General features: G+C 51.4%; 2 protein-coding genes across 20 annotated transcripts in view; both read left to right on the forward strand.

Moving 5' to 3' along the window:
* The window catches only part of Wiz (widely interspaced zinc finger motifs), a 28,055-nt gene extending 15,925 nt beyond the window's left edge, over nucleotides 1-12,130 (forward strand). For 10 of the 15 annotated variants that reach the window (XM_026785913.1, XM_026785918.1, XM_013351334.2 and 7 more), the window contains 8 exons: nucleotides 3,393-3,563; nucleotides 4,444-4,947; nucleotides 5,931-6,320; nucleotides 6,903-7,454; nucleotides 8,424-8,951; nucleotides 9,108-9,527; nucleotides 9,758-9,953; nucleotides 10,999-12,130. In XM_026785913.1, the coding sequence (XP_026641714.1) occupies nucleotides 3,393-3,563; nucleotides 4,444-4,947; nucleotides 5,931-6,320; nucleotides 6,903-7,454; nucleotides 8,424-8,951; nucleotides 9,108-9,527; nucleotides 9,758-9,953; nucleotides 10,999-11,158 (2,921 nt within the window). In that variant the 3' untranslated portion in view covers nucleotides 11,159-12,130. The remainder of the gene's footprint in view (nucleotides 1-3,392; nucleotides 3,564-4,443; nucleotides 4,948-5,930; nucleotides 6,321-6,902; nucleotides 7,455-8,423; nucleotides 8,952-9,107; nucleotides 9,528-9,757; nucleotides 9,954-10,998) is intronic. The other 5 variants (XM_026785922.1, XM_013351336.2, XM_026785916.1 and 2 more) reach the window with 4 other exon arrangements.
* Nucleotides 12,131-15,965: 3,835 nt separating this feature from the next.
* The window catches only part of Akap8l (A-kinase anchoring protein 8 like), a 35,923-nt gene continuing 33,548 nt past the window's right edge, over nucleotides 15,966-18,340 (forward strand). For all 5 annotated transcript variants that reach the window (XM_005360699.3, XM_005360700.3, XM_005360701.3 and 2 more), the window contains exon 1: nucleotides 15,966-16,061. In XM_005360699.3, coding sequence (XP_005360756.1) covers nucleotides 16,049-16,061 — 13 coding nt within the window. In that variant the 5' untranslated portion in view covers nucleotides 15,966-16,048. The remainder of the gene's footprint in view (nucleotides 16,062-18,340) is intronic.

An 18,340-nucleotide genomic window follows, 5' to 3' on the forward strand; every position in this document is an offset into this window, starting at 1 on the left:
TTAACCACTGAGCTATCTCTCCAGCCCTTCTGAGAGCTTTTAAAAGACAAAGAACTCATCTGAACACGGTAGTACACACCTTTAATTCCAGCACTCTGGAGACAGAGGCAGGTGGATCTTTGAGTTCAAGGCCAACCTGGTGTATGTAATGAGTTCTAGGTAGCCAAGGCTACATGAAGAGACCCTGTCTCAAGAAATAAAAGTTGGAGTCAGAGAACTGAGCTGTGAAGTGTAGTTGAGTAAAATTCAAACTCCTTGGCTCTGAGGAGTGAAACACACCTAAACTGGCAGAATTAATGTAGGTAGGGTACAGGGACTGGCTTTCTTCCACGGTTCCTCCACCTACAGTTTCCAGGCTTCTGCCTAGATGTGTATTTTAGACTTGGCCAGATCCACCGTCCCATCTGTAAGCCATGTAAAGACACTTGAGAATTTTCAAAGGACAGGGTGGGGATGTCAAAAGTCCATCTCTTGCTGGGCAGTGGTGGTGCACGCCTTTAATCCCAGCACTCAGGAGGCAGAGACAGGTAGATATCTGTGAGTTCGAGGCCAGCCTGATCTACAGAGCAAGTTCCAGAACAGGCTCCAAAGATACAGAGAAACCCTGTCTTGAAAAAAAAAAAAAAGTTCATCTCTTCCTTGAACAAGAAGGAAATGGAGGCACAACAGATAGGTTGGTGACTGACTGAAGCCATATCTCAGAGAAAGGCAGAGGAATGAGACATGGGGCTTTTTGCCTTTGGTAAAGATTGCTGGTGACTCAGCTTTTCCACCTGATTTGGTTTGTAATGTCTTAGGGATGACTGGAAGGTAGAGCCAGCTCTAAGGATGTCTATATCTGTAGAAAGCAATCTATGGGAGCTCCAGCTCTGACCCCTTTTTCTGTGTTATCCCAGCACGGGCCTGCATATCATGCTCACATTTCTTCTCTGGCACCTGAGCCAGACACTCCCAAGGATGAGACCAAGTTCCTAACAGCCAAATTCACTTATGACCAAAATACTTTCATGAAAAAAAAAAAATTAGTGTGTCACCTCCCAGAGGGAGCTGGCCCAAACTCTAGGGTGTGAGGAAGTGGAGTCGGCTTTGCTTTGGCTTTATCTAAGGGGAGGAGAGAGTTATGACCGTTTAGGGAACACATGAAGATGGGGGGATAAGGAGTAGCTGAAATTATCTCAACTTTGCAAAGTAAGGATGTTCCAAATCAGACTCAGGTTGGGGCAGTGGCCCTGCGTGGCAGTTCTTTTAGTAGGTTCTTCCCCTTTTGCCAAGTAAGCCAGAAGGGGAGGGTACCAGGTTGGAGGCGGGGCAGCGGTCAGATTCTGGTTCCACCCATCTGTCAAGGAACAGCTGGACGCTGCAGTTTGAAGTTGGGGCGGGAGAGTGTGGGGTGGTAGAATCGTAGGTAAGGAGCGACTGAGTTTCTTGGATGGCGGGACTGCTCTATCCAAGATCAGCTATAGATACCAGGGTGACGTGGGGGATGGGGAGGATCACCGTGGTCAAGGATCTATTGTCTTTCAGAGTTGTTCTAGAAGGCTTGCTTGCCTTGAGTAAGAAAAAAGAAAGCGACAGGGTCTCAAGGCAGGTCCTAGCTCTGCTGTCAGGGTTCTAATTCTGAATGCTAATATTGAGGTGAATGTGTGTGACTGGAGTATTCCCTTTCTAGCCGTAGGGATGTGCGGATCACGGTCTAGGGCGGCTGCTGGAGGCGTCTGGAAGCTTGACCTGTGTGCATGAGCCCTAGCGCTCCAGGCAGCTCCCAAGAGCTTCCAAGTCAGCTCCTCAGTGCCCAGAGCATTTCGCTCGAGGCGCTCGACGCTCTTCAGGTTGCCCTGGGTGCGCCCGGAGGGGCGGAGCAGAGCACGTTCGGCGGTAGCGGCGCGCGGCGCTCCGCTGCTCTCGCCTGGGGCGGCCGCCCCGCGTGCGCCGGAGCCAAGATGGCCGCCTCCACCGCCCAGTGCCGAGTGACAAAAGCGGAGAGCAAGGCGGCGGCGGGGCCGCGCGCGGGAGGTGCCCGGGAGCGCGCGACCACGGGGGCGCCCTCGCCAAGTCCCCCGAGTCCAGACCCGGTGGTTCTCCCGGCGCCTCCGCCCCCGCCTCCGCCGCCACCGCCGCCTTCGCGGGACGGGCCCAAGGCCGAGCCGGAGCAGGGTCCCGGGCCCGTACCCGCGCCCGCGCCGGGTAAGAGTTGGCGGAGGGGAGGGATTCGGAAGGGGAAAGTCGGCGTCCCACCCGCGTGTGCCGCCGCCTCCCGCACACCCGCCGTCCGGTCTCTGTGGCACCCCCCCCCCCAGGCGCTCGGGCCCTGGGCCTCCCTCAGCCTCCTGGAGGGTCCCAGGCTTCGGAAGCACTCTGCCGCTGCTCCTCGGGACGCTCGCCGGCTCTGACAGAAGTCCCCTGCCTCTTTTGGAGTCTCAGAAGCTCCCAGTTGTCACGGTTCCGATCCCCTCGGTGTGGAAAACCACCTTTGGCCCTGCCCCATCTGACAGACGCGCCCACTTCTACCTGGAGACTTTGACAAAGTACTCGGTGTCATGATCTCGGTAGCCCCCTGGCCTATCTTCTTGCCTCTGTGAGACTCAGACTGAGCAGGGAGCGACCTTCCTAGCCCCCTACCCTATTGCATTCTACTGATCGTCTCCGAAGCCCATCTGACACACACACTTCTTCATCCTCAGCTCTTGTTCAGAATACGACTTCATCTCCTCCCGGTATCCCCCATCCCTACCCCTTTTAATGGCAACTTAGACTAAGAAAGCCACCCTTGAGTCCTTCTCCTCGTGCCTCTTACCTGAGAAGGCGTCCTCCCTGGAGTCTAAGAAAGTTTGTGCAAACTTGTGTCATCACCACTCTAGCTGTCCCCGAGTTGCCCAGGCTCCAGATTCTTCCTTTGTCCCATTTACAGTTCTACTGCTGGGACTAGCTGTTGTATTTGAAGCTCCAGCTCCCTTGGCTGGTGGAGGTTCCCCCCACCCTGTGTGTCCTTAGCTTCTTGCTTTTTCTGCCTTGCCTCTCTGGCCTCCAACTCTGGTCTTTGTCTCTTTTGACTGTTTTTACCCTTCACCCCCTTATAAGTTGTACCCAGAGAGGCATTATCTCTTAAGATGACCTCAGATAGGAGTCTCAGCTGAAATGTGTTCTCAGACCAGTCAGCCTTCTGCTGGACTGAAGCTACTGTTTGTCTCCTGTCATTGAACAATCTCAGTGTCTCTGCTTTGTGCTGCGGTGGGGGTTTATGGGTACAGCCTCAGCTCTCATGGAACAAATGGCTTGCAGGAGTGAGAGCAGATGCCAAGGATGAGGAAGAAGTCCTTTCCGTTTTCAGCCCCATTCTTGGGGTGCACACCCTGACTATTGATTGGCCTGAGCCTGTCTCCTCCACCCCACAGGCCTTGGTTCTGAGGAAAACACAATGGTGGCCATGGACTTGGGGTCTCCCTTACTCCCAAAGAAGAGCCTGCCTGTCTCTGGGACCCTGGAGCAGGTGGCCAGTCGGCTGAGCAGCAAAGTGGCTGCAGAGGTTCCTCATGGCAGCAAACAGGAGCTGCCAGACCTCAAGGGTGAGTGGCCCAAGCAACAAGGCATGTTTGCTGGCCAGCATAGTCATGCTCACAGAAGCACTTTCTGGCCTGGCCGACTACCATGGGTCCCCAGGTTGGCACTCATCTTCCTTCCAGCATTATATAAGGCACCAAGGAGATAGACACCCAGCTGTCTTCTACATTGAGTTTCTATAGCTTTGGCCATATGGCCCTCGGCTACTACCTTACTGGGTGAAGAAGGGGCATCCAGGGAAGCAGTGGGCAAGGTGGGTAAGAGATCAAATTCAAACCCATGTCACTAGCCAACCTTGTTAGTTTTGAGCTTTCCTATGATACCTATTTGTTTTTCTGTAGACTACAAGGTTGTTGAGAGTAATGATAAGCATCTTACTAGTTCCTATGTGTGTTAAGATGAGCAAAACCAAACTCGCCTTTGCATCATTGAAGTTGGGCAAGGAGGCCAAGAAGCAGATGGGGAGTGGGCAGGGCCATGGCTGGGACCTCTGACTTAGCATTTGAAGTATGCATTGAGTTACAGTGAGTAGGTTGGATATTAGCTCCATGTGTGATATATGTGTGTGCATGCATGCATTTGTGTAAGTATGCTACCAGGGCATCCTGGTATGTTGCAGGTCTGAAAGACATCCGCACTGGCTAGGCAACAGAGGGTCCAGCCTCCTGTTGTGCGCCCTTGGACACAACTCTTCCCTTCTCTGAGCCTCAGTTTCCTTACTTCCAAACAAGAAATATTAACCCCCACCAAATTAGAATTGTTACGACCAAAGAGATTTGACAGAAGCAGAACACTTCCTTTGAACTTAGATAAGGGGAGGAGAATGGGTCAGTATACCTGCAAGACCTCATGGCCTTTCATCCTGGCCTCCATCTCACCCTCCAGCCCAGAGCCTGACCACCTGTGAGGTCTGCGGTGCCTGCTTTGAGACACGAAAGGGCCTGTCCAGCCATGCACGTTCACATCTGCGGCAGCTGGGGGTCGCAGAGTCAGAAAGCAGTGGTGCTCCCATCGACCTTCTCTACGAGCTGGTGAAGCAGAAGGGCCTGTCTGATGCTCCCCTGGGGCTGCCCCCTAGCCTGACCAAGAAGTCCAACTCACCAAAGGAGTTGGTTGCTGGGGCTGCCAGGCCTGGCCTGCTCACCCTGGCCAAACCTATGGATGCCCCTCCTGTCAACAAAGCCATCAAGTCACCTCCTAGCTTCTCAGCCAAGGGCCTGGCCCACCCATCCAGCTCTCCACTCCTCAAGAAGGCCCCACTCACTCTGGCAGGATCTCCTACACCCAAGAATCCTGAAGACAAGAGCCCCCAGCTATCCCTGAGTCCCCGGCCGACCTCCCCAAAGACACAATGGCCCCAGTCTGAGGATGAGGGGCCTCTGAATCTCAGTGAGTGTGGGTACTGGGAGCTGAGGGGGGTGCTGGGTATTACATGGTCCTTGGATGAGAAGGACCCAGGGTAGGAACTGAGGCTTGCATCTTCCAGATCGTGGGTCATCCAGGTCAGTACTGATTGAGGCACTCATTGGGTCCCCTATTGGGCTGTCCTGAGATGATGATTTTTTTTCCCATTCTGCCAATCTTCCCCTGGAGGCCTACTACAGGTCTAAGCCTGCTAGGGTCCTACTTGCTACTTGAGAGGCGCTCTTGTCCTTCTCTGGCCTGATGGTGGGGTGGAGAAGGTAACCAGGGTACCTGTGGACCTGGCTTTCCTAGTGGGAGTCTGGGATATTTTGAATCATACAGGTAGATAGGTAGTAATCTCTACCAGAAAGGAAGTCCTTACACTGCCCTTTTTCTTTTTTCATGTCTCCTGGTCATGTGTGCCGAGGCTTCTCCCTATTGGTGCACACAGATAGAGACCTTCCACTTTGGCTGCCTTGCACTTGGCAAGTTGGGTTTGGGAAGAAACCCTCCAAGTTCAGCAGTCAGGTTTTGAGGTGTCCATTGTACTTTCCCATATGTGGCAGGTATTAGAGCCTGGTGACACCTGTGTTTTCTGGCAGCCGCTTGCATTGGATCTGCTGTGGTTTTAGGAGTAGGGGTGCTCAGTAGTCTGGTGGTGCCTCCTACTCTTCACCTCTGTCTTCTTCCATAGTTCCCCTATCAGAGTTCCAAGGGAGCATCAAGATTTATCACAGAACTATATCCTTAAGCTCCTCTACCTTCATTTGGTGCCAGTGAGCTAGGCAGGGAACAGCTGCTCGGCTACCTGAAACCTCTAAAAAAAGAAACAAAAACATGTCTGCAGCATAAAACTTGGACCCCTAACCATCCGGGCAGCTGAAAAGCACACCAGACCCTCCTGCCTTCAACCCCTAGGGCCGACCAAGGAGGCGGCCGTGAACCCCCCCTGTGTTTTGTCTCCGCAGCTTTAGATAGTGACGGGGGCAGAGAGCTGGACTGCCAGCTGTGTGGTGCCTGGTTTGAGACCCGCAAGGGCCTGTCCAGCCACGCCCGTGCCCACCTGCGCCACCTGGGCGTCAGCGACCCGGATGCCAAGGGATCCCCCATAGACGTGCTCCACGGGCTCATCAGGAGGGACGGCTTCCAGATCCGCCTCCCACCCGGGCGGGGAGCCCTGGCCCAGCTGGGGCGTCCTCCTTCTGCCTCCACGGCCCTCTCCTTGCTCCCTCCCCCACCGCCGGCCAAGAAGGCCAAGCTGAAGGCCTCGGGTATGGCCATCCCCTGGGGGAAGCAGGATCTCTCGGCCGCCGGCATTTTCTGGGCCTCTGATGTGGAGCCATCTCCTCTCAACCTCTGTAGGTTCTCGCTTCAGCTGCCCTTCCTCCCTGTGGGCCCTGGAGCCCCTCCCTGGGGGGTCATGGCCCCCTCCCTACTCCCTCCCTGTTGTCGTAGGGAGTAGACAGGGGCCCTTGGCAGTGGGCCGGCTCAACCCAGAGATTTTCTTGGCAGTGGGCTGCTGGTACCTCTCTCTTGGTCTTAGCCTCTATCACCATGACCCTGCCTGAGAACGAAGGCCAAGGGGAAGGTCCCACCTTTTGGTGTGGAAGGTGCCCTGGGTCTGGAAAGCATATGGCACCTAGGTTGGCTGTGTCCTGTCTCCTGCCCTGTCCTTGTTGGGACCCACAAAGCTATGGAGTATTGGTACTGCCCTCTGCCAGGACAAAGGTCCTATTAGCCTCTGGTGCCTCTCCCTCCCCTACCTTGCCTCTACCCAGTGTTTGACCCCACCCACCAGCTCCCTCACTTGCACCTGCCTTCCACTACAACCCTAGCTTATGGATACATTGCTGCCCATACCTAGCTGGCCAGGATATTCCTGCAGGTAACTATCCTGATGGTGCCCACAATTTTAACTGTCCCTTTTCTTCCTGCTACAGCTTCAGGTCCAGAGCCAACAAGAGACATCCGTTGCGAGTTCTGTGGTGAGTTCTTTGAGAACCGAAAGGGCCTTTCCAGCCATGCGCGCTCCCACCTCCGCCAGATGGGTGTGACTGAGTGGTACGTGAACGGCTCACCCATTGACACACTGCGGGAGATCCTGAAGAGACGGACCCAATCCAGGCCAGGTGGACACCTCCACCCACCAGGGCCTAGCCCAAAAGCCCTAGCCAAAGTGGTGGGTAGCGGAGGTCCTGGCAGCTCACTAGAAGCCCGCAGTCCCTCAGATCTTCACATTTCACCCCTGGCCAAGAAGTTGCCACCGCCACCGGGCAGTCCCCTGGGCCACTCACCAACTGCTTCTCCTCCTCCCACGGCCCGGAAGATGTTCTCAGGCCTGGCTACTCCTTCCTTGCCCAAGAAACTGAAACCTGAACAAATGAGAGTGGAGATCAAGCGGGAGATGATGCCAGGGGCCCTGCATGGGGAGCCACACCCTTCTGAGGGTCCCTGGGGCACGCCTCGAGAAGATATGGCACCTTTGAACCTGTGTAAGTGTGACCGACCCTGTGTAGGGCAGGTAGACCGATTGGCTGGATCCCCTCCCTACACCCCCTTAGGAGTATTTACAGATCATAGGACTGGAATGAAGATACTTAAGTTCAGAGGACATAGAACTTGCTGCCGTTTGTTATTCGTGCAGAAGAGGCAGAATCATGTAATTAATGTCCTTCTTAGCCAATTAGTAGTGGCCTCCAACTAGATTCCTAGGGAGAATAGTTGCAAAGATCCATTAGTAATACCTGCCACTGGCTGGAATAAAGGGATGGCATTCAATGTTTGAACTGTGTCTGATATTCCTGGCTATTTGGTACTTGGCATTTGGAATCACAGTCAAGATCTCTATATCACAATAATGTGGTAGTGATTTGGGCAAGTTTCCTCATTTGGAAGATGGAGATCAGTATAATCCCCTCCCTTGTGTCTATATAGTTGAGAATTAAGTACGATAAAGCACTTAGCATGGTGCCTGGTCGCAAAAAGGTCCTTGTATATCATAATTGCTATCATGTCACTGTTACTTGTTTCCCTGGCACTCTGTCACAATATTTTATTCTTCTTGGGTTCATTATTAGCAGACAGGTGTGACTGAGGCATCATCTTAGAGCACATATGCCAGCTCCCTGCCACGTGCTCTGAACCCTTCTTGATTTTAGACCCTACCACCTACATTGGGAGATGGGGTTTTCATCTCCATCTTGCAGAGAAGGAAACAGGCTCAGAGAGAGGAAGTAGCTTGCCCAGCCTCACTCAGGGAGACCTGTGAAGCCAGCTAAAATTTGAGGTAATAAGACAGATAAGAGGGCTGGATATATGAAGTGCCTCTGGTGGCCCAGATGACGTAGCAGTTCAGTGGAGTCTGGAGGGAGGGGCTGGCACTGTCTTGGGCTTTGAGCTTAGAAGCTTCCTGCCCATAGCCACTGCCTCCTTCTCTTTCCCCCACCGTGGACCCCTTGCAGCATCCAGGGCAGAGCCAGTACGTGACATCCGTTGCGAGTTCTGTGGTGAGTTCTTCGAGAACCGCAAGGGCCTTTCCAGCCACGCTCGCTCCCACCTGCGCCAGATGGGTGTGACTGAGTGGTCTGTCAATGGCTCACCCATTGACACACTTCGAGAGATCCTGAAGAAGAAGTCCAAGCTGTGCCTCATCAAGAAAGAGCCTCCAGCTGGAGACCTGGCTCCTGCTCTGGCTGAGGATGGCTCCCCAACAGCAGCTCCTGGGGCTATGCATTCCCCACTGCCTCTGTCACCCCTGGCTAGCCGGCCTGGAAAACCAGGAGCTGGGCCAGCCCAGGTTCCCCGGGAGCTCAGCCTGTCGCCCATCACGGGAGCTAAGCCTTCTACCACCAGCTTCCTGGGCCCAGTGGCAACCAAACGGCCCCTACAGGAAGACCGCTTCCTCCCAGCAGAGGTCAAGGCCAAGACCTACATCCAGACTGAACTGCCCTTCAAGGCAAAGACTCTCCATGAGAAGACCTCCCACTCCTGTAAGCAGTGGGTGGTAGGGTCTTGGGCTGGCATTTGTTAGGGCAAGCAGGGCCCCTGAAGCAAGGTCCCTGTGGGAGGTGGGATTTGCTCCTGACTTGCTTAGGCCACCTGGGTATGCCTACACTCTTAGAACAAGCAACCTCCTCTGTCTGTAGCCACCGAGGCCTGCTGTGAGCTCTGTGGCCTTTACTTTGAAAACCGCAAAGCCCTAGCCAGCCATGCGAGGGCACACCTTCGGCAGTTCGGTGTGACAGAGTGGTGTGTCAACGGCTCTCCCATCGAGACGCTGAGTGAGTGGATCAAACACCGGCCCCAGAAAGCGGGTGCCTACCGAAGCTACATCCAGGGTGGCCGCCCCTTTACCAAGAAGTTCCGCAGTGCTGGCCATGGCCGTGACAGTGACAAACGGCCACCCCTGGGGCTGGCACCTGGGGGCCTGTCCCTGATTGGCCGAAGTGCTGGGGGGGAACCGGGGCCTGAGGCTGGCAGGGCAGCTGACAGTGGTGAACGGCCTCTGGCAACCAGCCCACCCGGGACCGTGAAGTCAGAGGAGCACCAACGGCAAAATATCAACAGTGAGTACTGGTGGAGAAGGGATGGGAGGGCAGTAGGCACCTTCTAGAGCTCACCCAACCACTACATCTCAGTTGCTTAATCCCCTTCCCTTATCAATATGCCATTCTACCTGTACGTATGGTGTCCAGTCTCGAATCCCCAAAACCTCTGTCTCCTTATGCTCACTGAAAGCAGGAGTGTTCAGGGCCCTAGCCTTCCTGTTCATCAAGTATCTCTGTCTCTGCTTTAGAATTTGAACGTAGACAAGCCCGCCCACCAGATGCCTCTGCAGCTCGGGGTGGTGAGGATGCCAATGACCTGCAACAGAAGCTGGAAGAGGTGCGGCAACCCCCACCCCGGGTCCGGCCAGTCCCCTCCCTGGTGCCTCGCCCCCCCCAGACATCACTGGTCAAGTTTGTGGGCAACATCTATACCCTCAAGTGCAGGTATGCAGTTCTGGGCCTTGGCTATCTGAAGCCTGGAAATGTGACAGTCTCTGTTAGGTTGGGAGGTGGGGGTCCCATGGGCTATTTTGGGGTATTGCAGCCCAGGTTAAGGGCTTCTCACTCACAGTGGAACTTACCACCCTGATACACTGAGCTTTGTAGCCAGCCAGACTTGGGTTCAGTCCTAACTCACTTCACAGCTTGGTGACCTCAGGCAAGAGCTTACCTGCTCTCTGCCTCCATTTTTTCACCTTTAAAAAGAGTTCAGCTTGGTGTAGTGATACACACCTTTAATTCCAGGACTCAGGAAGCACAAGGCAGGCAAAACTTTGAGTTCAAGGTCAGCTTGGTCTACTAGGGAGTTCCAGGACCGCTAGGGCTATGAAGGTAAAACCCTTTCTTTAAAAAAAATATAGACACCAGCAAATAGGGACTTTTGGGACCTGAAATAATCCAACTCAGTCTATATAATACAGGCCAAATCAAAAGTAGCATCCAAACTGAGAGTGATGATTCAGGCCTATCAGCCTAGCACTTGGGAGGCTAAGATGAAAAGATTGTTACCAGTGTAAATCCAGCTGGAATACATAGTTTGGGGCCAGCATGAGCTACAAAGGTAGAGATCATGTCTCCCAAAAAAGACAAAGGATAAAGATTTAATTTCAGCCCAACTCTCTGAAGCCACAGAGCTCAAGCTCCTATGTTCATTGGAGACCTAGCTTAAGGCTACCATAAGGGGAGAAAGCATGGTTCTTGTGAGAGTTAGACTTTGTTTCCCTGTGCCCACCACCATCTCAGAGCATACACCTCAGGTGGCATGCTCTTGGAGAATCCCCTGCTTGCCTGCCATTAAAGACTTCATGCCCAGCAGACTCTGCCAGTACTTCACAATAGAAGAGGTAACTGTCCATTAGGAGACACTGCTTCCCTTGAGTCCTGGTCTTGACATATCTACACTGAGCAGTGGTAAATATGCCTAAGCCCTTGGATTGGACTACACTTCTGCCTTTGAAGCATTGGCCACTTCCTTTCTCTTTTTTCTCAGGTTCTGTGAAGTGGAATTCCAGGGCCCACTCTCCATCCAGGAAGAGTGGGTGCGACATTTACAGCGGCACATCCTGGAGATGAACTTCTCCAAAGCAGACCCTCTGCCTGAAGAGTCCCAGGCCCCACAGGCACAGACAGCAGCTGTAGAGGCGCCCTAACATACATGCATTCCAGATCCCCTCTTGTGCCACCTGTCACCTCCTGTTTCTCCTCTGTGTCCTTTCCCATTTCCCTCTTTCTTTTCCGTTTCCAAAGGAGCAAGCCAAAACCTCAAACCGGCGCCCTTTGGGGGCCGGGCACACTACATCCTGGGCGCCGGGAGCCAGCTAGCCACCTTCCCTCAGCCTGAGGACTCTGGGGCCACAAGGGTACCCTCTGAGCCTACCTGGTTGGTCCAGCAGGGGCAGTAGTCAGGCCTTTGGTGGTGGCCAATCTGGTTACAGGGGAGAACAGCACTTCCCTGTGTCTAGCAACCAGGCAGGGCTATGTCTGCCATCCGTGGCCATTTGCAAAGACCCCAAAGACTCCTGTTCCCTTTTGCCCCCATGAATATCTATTCTCACTCATGCACAGGCAACCATAACACACACGCGCACCTCGTGAGACCTGGGATCTGCCCTAGCCCCCACAGTTCCTAAGTCAAACAACCACATCATGCCACGGTGCTTGCTCAGGGGAATCCACGCTCCCTCTGCTAACCTACTAGGGCTTGGGAGCCCCCACTGAGCCCACAATGCCACGGAAATTCTTGTTGGCTGCCCCCCAAAAAGGGGCTTTCCTAGCTTGGAAGAGTTCAGAGCTGACAGCTGCCTCCTGCCATGTCAGAGCCTCAGGGGCTCCAGGGCTGGGAGGGTAGAGTGAGGGGTGGGACTCTCTTCTCCCACCCCTGCCACCCTCCCCCTTTTCACTGTTGCTTTCTATGTATAGCTCCCTAGATCTTTCACTTTTTTAAAAAAAAAATGCATTTTGTGTAGAGATTAAGGAACGTGGATCTTTTTATTTTCCAATCCTGGGCCAGCTAGATACCGGGAGCTAATTGACCTTTTAACCTTTTTCAGTGGCCATCTTTTGGTTATCAATGTACCTAGAAATATGTAAATTAGATTAAATTTCTCTTCTGGAAACACCCCAGGGCAGGCAGCCAGTGTGTGTTTTTCTGTCAAGTGGACAGGCTGGCATTGGCTGATAGTGGGGCTGGGGATCAGGGTTATGCCTGGCCAGAGTCCCTGGGTTTCCCTGCTGGCCACCGAATTGACCAGACACGACTGGGGATAAATCCAAGTTCTCTGCTGTTGGCCCATGGTACTGTGGGTGGTGAGGGGCTCTGGTTACCTGGGAAAGTGGCTCCCCTGAATGGGAGGAACCAGGGCTCTGGCTGGTCTGGGAAGGGAGCCAAGACAAAAGGACTGGTTGGCTTTAACCAGCAGCAATAACATCTTCTGGCCCTGGTGCTATTACCAGGGAAGGAACTCCTTGTGGGTGTTGGGTAGAAGCACACATCTGCTGGCGCTTTGGGTGGGAATGAGATTGCAGAGTTGGCACTCTTCTGTCTTTAAGACAGGACTTTAAATGCAGTGCTGGGGACCCTATCCCAGGTCTTGAACATATCACACAAGTGTTAGGCCACTTGTGTTACCTCCCTAGATCCAAGGTAAACGTCAAGAAGAGACATATGAACCCAAATAACAAGGGGGAAAGGAGCTTTGTTTTTGTTTTAATAATTTATTTGGTTTTTCAAGGCATGGTTTGTGTAGCCCAGGCTGACCTGAAACCAGCTCTATAGACTAGGCTGGCTTTGACTCGGAGATCTGAATACTGAGATTAAAGACATGTGCCACCACTACCTGGCCTTATTTAAACTTCTAAAATTTTTCTTTTCTTTCTTCCTTTCTTTTTTTGGTTTTGTTTGTTTTTTTGTTTTTCAAGACAGCCGTGGATGTCCTGGAACTCACTTTGTAATCCAGGCTGGCATACAGAAATCTGCCTGCCCCTGCTTCCTGAGGGACTAAAGGCCTGCGCCACCAGGCCTGGCTTCTTGATCATCCAATATTCATTGAATATTTCTGAGGTGATAAGATTCTGTTGGCTCCTACTTTCTTATCCCGTGTGTCTTTTTCAGTTCATCATTTTCACTAACTAGCCAAGTGCTGCCAAGTGAGAATGATGTCATGGGGTGTGGACAGTAGTAAGCCCCTACCCAACCCTTTTTTCCCCCAGCCTTTCCTACTGTGCCTCTGCTAGGAGAGGAGGGTTTAACAGGCTGCTGTGTCAACCTTGCAGGGGTGGTGTACTTGACCCAGGTGTGTTCTTTTATTTGGTGGCTGGTCTCCTCATCCACTGTCATTGGTCATATACAAAACTGGGAAAAGTCTTATGGTAAGAACTGACCCAAATATGTTTCTTTAGCACTTGCGGGAGTGGAAAGGTGGGGTGGTTAAGACAGGGTTTCTCTATGTAGCTCTGGCTGTCCTAGAACTCTATCAGGCTGGCCCTCAACTCAGTGATCTGCCTGCTTCTGCCTCCTGAGTGCTGGGATTAAAGGCATATGCCACTACCACCTGGCTAAAATCAATTTTTTAAATATAAAAGCAATAGAGTGGATTTTGAAAGATCCAATGACAGTAACATGGGAAGGCCTTCCTACCCACTATGACACAGATGGCTGTCTTTGTGCATAGTTAAAATGGAAAGGTTTTCTCTTCTTTCTTTTCTTTTCCAGGACAGGGTTTCTCTGTGTAACAGCCCTAACTTTCCCGGAACTAGCTCTTGTAGAACAGTCTAGCCTTGAACTCATAAGAGATCCACCTGCCTCTGCCTCCCAAATGATAGTATTAAAGGTGTGCACCACCACCATGCAGCGGAAAGGTTTTCTTTATCCATTACAGTACACTGATAGAGTTGTCTTTCTGCAAGGTTCACCTACCATTCTTACAACGGGGACCTTTTTCTAAAACTCACAAATATAACAAATCTCTGCTTAAATGACTCTGTAGTCTTAAAAGAAGCAGCCATTAGCCTTTGAATGGCTTGAGCTCAATCCACGAGGACATCAGAAATTAAAACCCTGGGTGACATGATGGCTATGACAAATGCCACAAAGTCAACTACAGGATTTAGAGGAGATATCATGGGGCCTTACTTTATTTGGATGCCAGTGAGTGGTACCCCAAAGTAGTAATAGCACATAAAGCAGACCTCTACTGCATGTTCTGAGTTAACATGCAGAGTGTACTGCAAGTGGCTTTCTTCCATGGGGCAACAAGGTCTGCAAAAGTAAGTTTGGAGAGGGAGTGTTATCCAGACATATCCTCGATCAGTGGTAAAAATAAGCTCTTGTTAATCATAGCAACTATACTTCTTTACCCCCATTCCCCATCTAAATTTCGGATAAGCACATTTTTGGCTATCCTATCAACTGTATTTCAGCATGTTTCTTTGAAGGATCTGGACTTTTAAAGAATGCTAGTAGTACTACCCCTAAAGAAACTGGTAACAAGGACTGAGAGATGGCTCAGTGGCAAAGAGGACCTGGGTTTGGTTCCCATTACCCACATGGCAGCTCAGGCCAGTAACTCCGATCCAGGATATCCAACACCCTCTTCTGACCAGCTCACCAGCTCAAGCATTAGGCATGCATGTAGTTGCATGACATTCAAGTGAAACATACATAAACCTAAAAAAAATACAGCACCCTACTTCAGAATTTCCCCAAATCCAAAAGGGTTCATGAATCATAGAAGCACAGCTTGATGCAGTTTCCCAAATGTTAAGTTTTATTTACAATGCCCTCCCCCACCAGGAATTATGAGATGTCTCATGGTGACTTTCAACACAGCCAAGCATGGCACTTAGAACAAGGCTGGTGGTTACTAGGCTGTGCTTTTTGTTTTATGGAACTGAGCCCAGGTTCTCATGTGAAGTATTTGTAATAATACGTGATGCATCTAAATAATATTGCATACATAACAAATACCATACACAAACTTTTATCTGAACAATTTTTTGAGACAAAGGTGATCCTGGCTAGCCATAAATTTGCTATGTAAACTAAGCTGTACTTGCACTCACAGAGATCTGCTTTCCTCTGAGTGCTCAAGTTAAAAGAATGTGTTACCAAGCCCAAATATTAATTTTTGCAACAAGGTATTATACTCACAGTGTGCCTCCAGGCTCAGTCTCCCAAGTGCTGAGATTACAGGTGTGAGCCACTATGACCAGGTTTTGTCTTTTAAAATGCATCTTCTATTCTGGGGTGTTGGGGAGTCTCACATAGGTCTTCCATACATGCTAGCATAAAAAGTGCTCTACCGCCAAGCTACATCCTTAACCCTTACAAATAATTGTTAATGTAATGCTTAATGAGAAAATACTTCGTGAAACTGGCACCAGCTATTTTTCACCTCTGTGAAACAGGGTTTTAATGTAACCTGGAGTGCCTTAGAACTCATAATTTGACCTCAAACTCGAGATCATTCTCTGCCTCAGCCCCCTGTGTTTTGGAATTACAAACCACCTACTACACGTGACCAGGTTCATTTATTTAAACATGTAATTTTTGTCAGGACCTTGTTTGGCAGTTAGATCTCAATTTTCTCATTTCAGCGTGGCTTTACCATTCTCGTTTTGGAACTGAAGGCCAAATGAATACATGAACGGATTACGCTAGCATTTCAGTGGCGGGAGTCCAGCGAACATGCACCCGCCGCCCGCCACGCGTGGGCTCGGGCCGCTGGGTTGCACGTAGCCCCTCCCCTCCGAACTCTACCTGTCCGTCGGCTCCGCTTGGCCTATCAGCTCAGGCTTTGATCAACAGGAGGCGGGGTCGGGGCGGGGCCATCGGGGGTTGGCAGTGTCTCCAACCACTGTTGCGAAGAGGTGTAAAAATAGACAGCTCAGCAGCCCAGTGGACGTGAAGTCCGAGGCTGACACGAGCCAGTGAGATCAGGGGGCGGGGCCGGGCGTGTGTGGAAGGGGCCCCCAGAGATTGTTGTGGCGTCAGATGCGCAGAGTAGCGGTGTCGTTCCACGGCTTGGGTGTTCGCTGTCGCCATGAGCTACACAGGTAGGCCCAGCAGAGTGAAGGGGGCGCTCCGGACCGGAGAGGGACAAGGACGGGCCGAGTCACGCCTGGGTCGCCCACGCCTGCCGTGGTGTCGCGGTCACTGCCCTCTCCGGTCACAAAATGGCGCCTCAGGCCCTTCTCTTCGGGGTCGCATCCCTCAAGCCCCGGCTGCCATGACCTCAGCAGGGCATCCCGGTCTCCCGGCTGCTCGAAGCCATGCTTGTCTTCTGTGACCGTAGGCCCCGAGCCCCAGCGTTAGGTCCCAGCTCCCACCGCCTACGTCCCTGGCTAGTGCCCCCACGGACCTCCAGGTCCTAAGACATAGCTTCTCAGGCCTGAGCTTTTGAGATCAGTCCGTTGTCTCGGCTGCTATCGCCATTGCCTCCCGCGCACCGTTTCGGTGCTAAATGTCGCGGATCCTTACCCAACGCCACTCCCCTCTTCATCTGGTCCAAAGCTGGGAGAAGCGCCAGGCCCCAGGGGGATGGATGATCAGTAAATAAATGAAGGATCTGAGCTATGCAGGGAGCTTTAGGGACCGAGCGTGAACCTTGGCGAGGAATGACTATTTTCCACATCAATTCCTTCAACTCACCGAGAAAGTGATGAGTAGGTACTGGGAATACTGACCGAAAATTTCTTAAGCAGCTTATCGGCGAGGGCAGACGTTAGTAGGCTCATAAATGAGTGCACCCTGTATTCCTGGGCCCTGGGTATCCTGAAGGGATTCAGAGTTTCGAGGCCTCCGGAAAGAGGTGAGGGTTAAGAAGACATGTAAGCAGAATAAGAATAGCTGGCCCAACAACGTCCTGGACTGGAACCGCCTACCTCCTTAGATCTTGCTAGGGAGATGAGTGGTATCAGAGCAAAGAAGAAGGTGGGTGATGTGCAGGATGAGGAGGTGTGGAATATGCTTAAGTGACTGTCAATCATTCCTGGGTAAGTTGCCAAGGCTGCCTGGGTATGCCTTGGCAGTGACCCATGAAACTTATCAGTCAGCACCTTAAAGCCGTAGACAGCGCCTCACACTTCGCTGGAGGTATTTCAGGCTTGAACTTATGTGGTTGCTGGGTAACCCACATTCTGCTAGGAATATTCAAGGCTTTGAATGAACCTAAGCAACGGGCTTTTGTATAATCCCCTTATGCTAGTCCTTGGTTAAGAGCTCACCAAGAACCTTGTATTTTCTAACAACCATCCCCTAGGCCAGTGGTTCTTAATCAGGGTGAATCTGCCTGCCTCCCACCTCCCAGGGGGACATTTGACAATGTCTACAGTCCTGTTTTGTTGTCTCATCTTAGCGTGTGGAGGAGGCTGGTATGCAGTGCTACTGACATCTAGTGGATAAAGGGTAGGGCTGCTTGCCGTTCTGTGTCCTGAAGTGCCTACTGTGGCTTCCACCACTTCTTTTTTTTTTTTTTTTTTTTTTTATACTAAGCAGCTGAGGTTCTGTAGGAGTGTTGGGCGGTTATTGGAAAGGAAAATCATTAAGTAGAACTAATGCTTAATGTCTCTAGAATTAAGATGTAATTATCTTCACCAGGTCTGTCCAAGACTTGAAAATAGTTCTGCATTTAGAAGCAGGGCTATTGAAGAACAAGAGGATGAATGATTGTATCTTATGGGATAGCTTGATAATGGAGCGTTTGTTTTTACAGATGAGGAAACCGAATCAGTTCACTAATGGTGAAGTTTGAATTTCAGCTTCAGATCTTGTAGGCTGTAATCCTGGGTTTTGTGGGCACTGAAGTAGCCAAGCTAATGAGATAATGGTTAGTTTCCCTTTCCTCTGGCTAAACTAAAAAGCCAGCTGTAACTTTATACTATGGTTCTTTCCCTTTAAAGACGCTAACCAGGAAGCTGGTCTTTGTGTCTTAGAATCCCAGCACCTGAGAGTTAGGAATGTAAGTTCAAGACTGGCCTGGGTGACATTAGCTGTCTCAAAAAACAAAAACCCAAAAAAGGTTACTAAATTCAAAGACATTTTAAGACACTTTTGTTAAGAGCCTTACATTATAGCTTGGACTGACTTCCCATCTTAAAATGAGCCCAGGCTGGCCTTGAACTCACAACAGTCCTCCTGCCTCATCTTCTTTTGTATTGAATTAAGTCACTTTAATGGAATTTAGAGGCTAAGTCCTGGAAGCTTTGAAGCGTATGCCACTGTTATTATGTGTATACCTATTTGGGTTTGTGCACATGTGTGTGGACGTCAGGTCCTCTGGAGTTGGAGTTACAGGTGGCAGGGAGCCAATATGCTGGTCCTGGGAACCAAGCTC

Source organism: Microtus ochrogaster, linkage group LG3, assembly GCF_000317375.1.
Source record: "Microtus ochrogaster isolate Prairie Vole_2 linkage group LG3, MicOch1.0, whole genome shotgun sequence".
NCBI lineage: Eukaryota > Metazoa > Chordata > Mammalia > Rodentia > Cricetidae > Microtus > Microtus ochrogaster.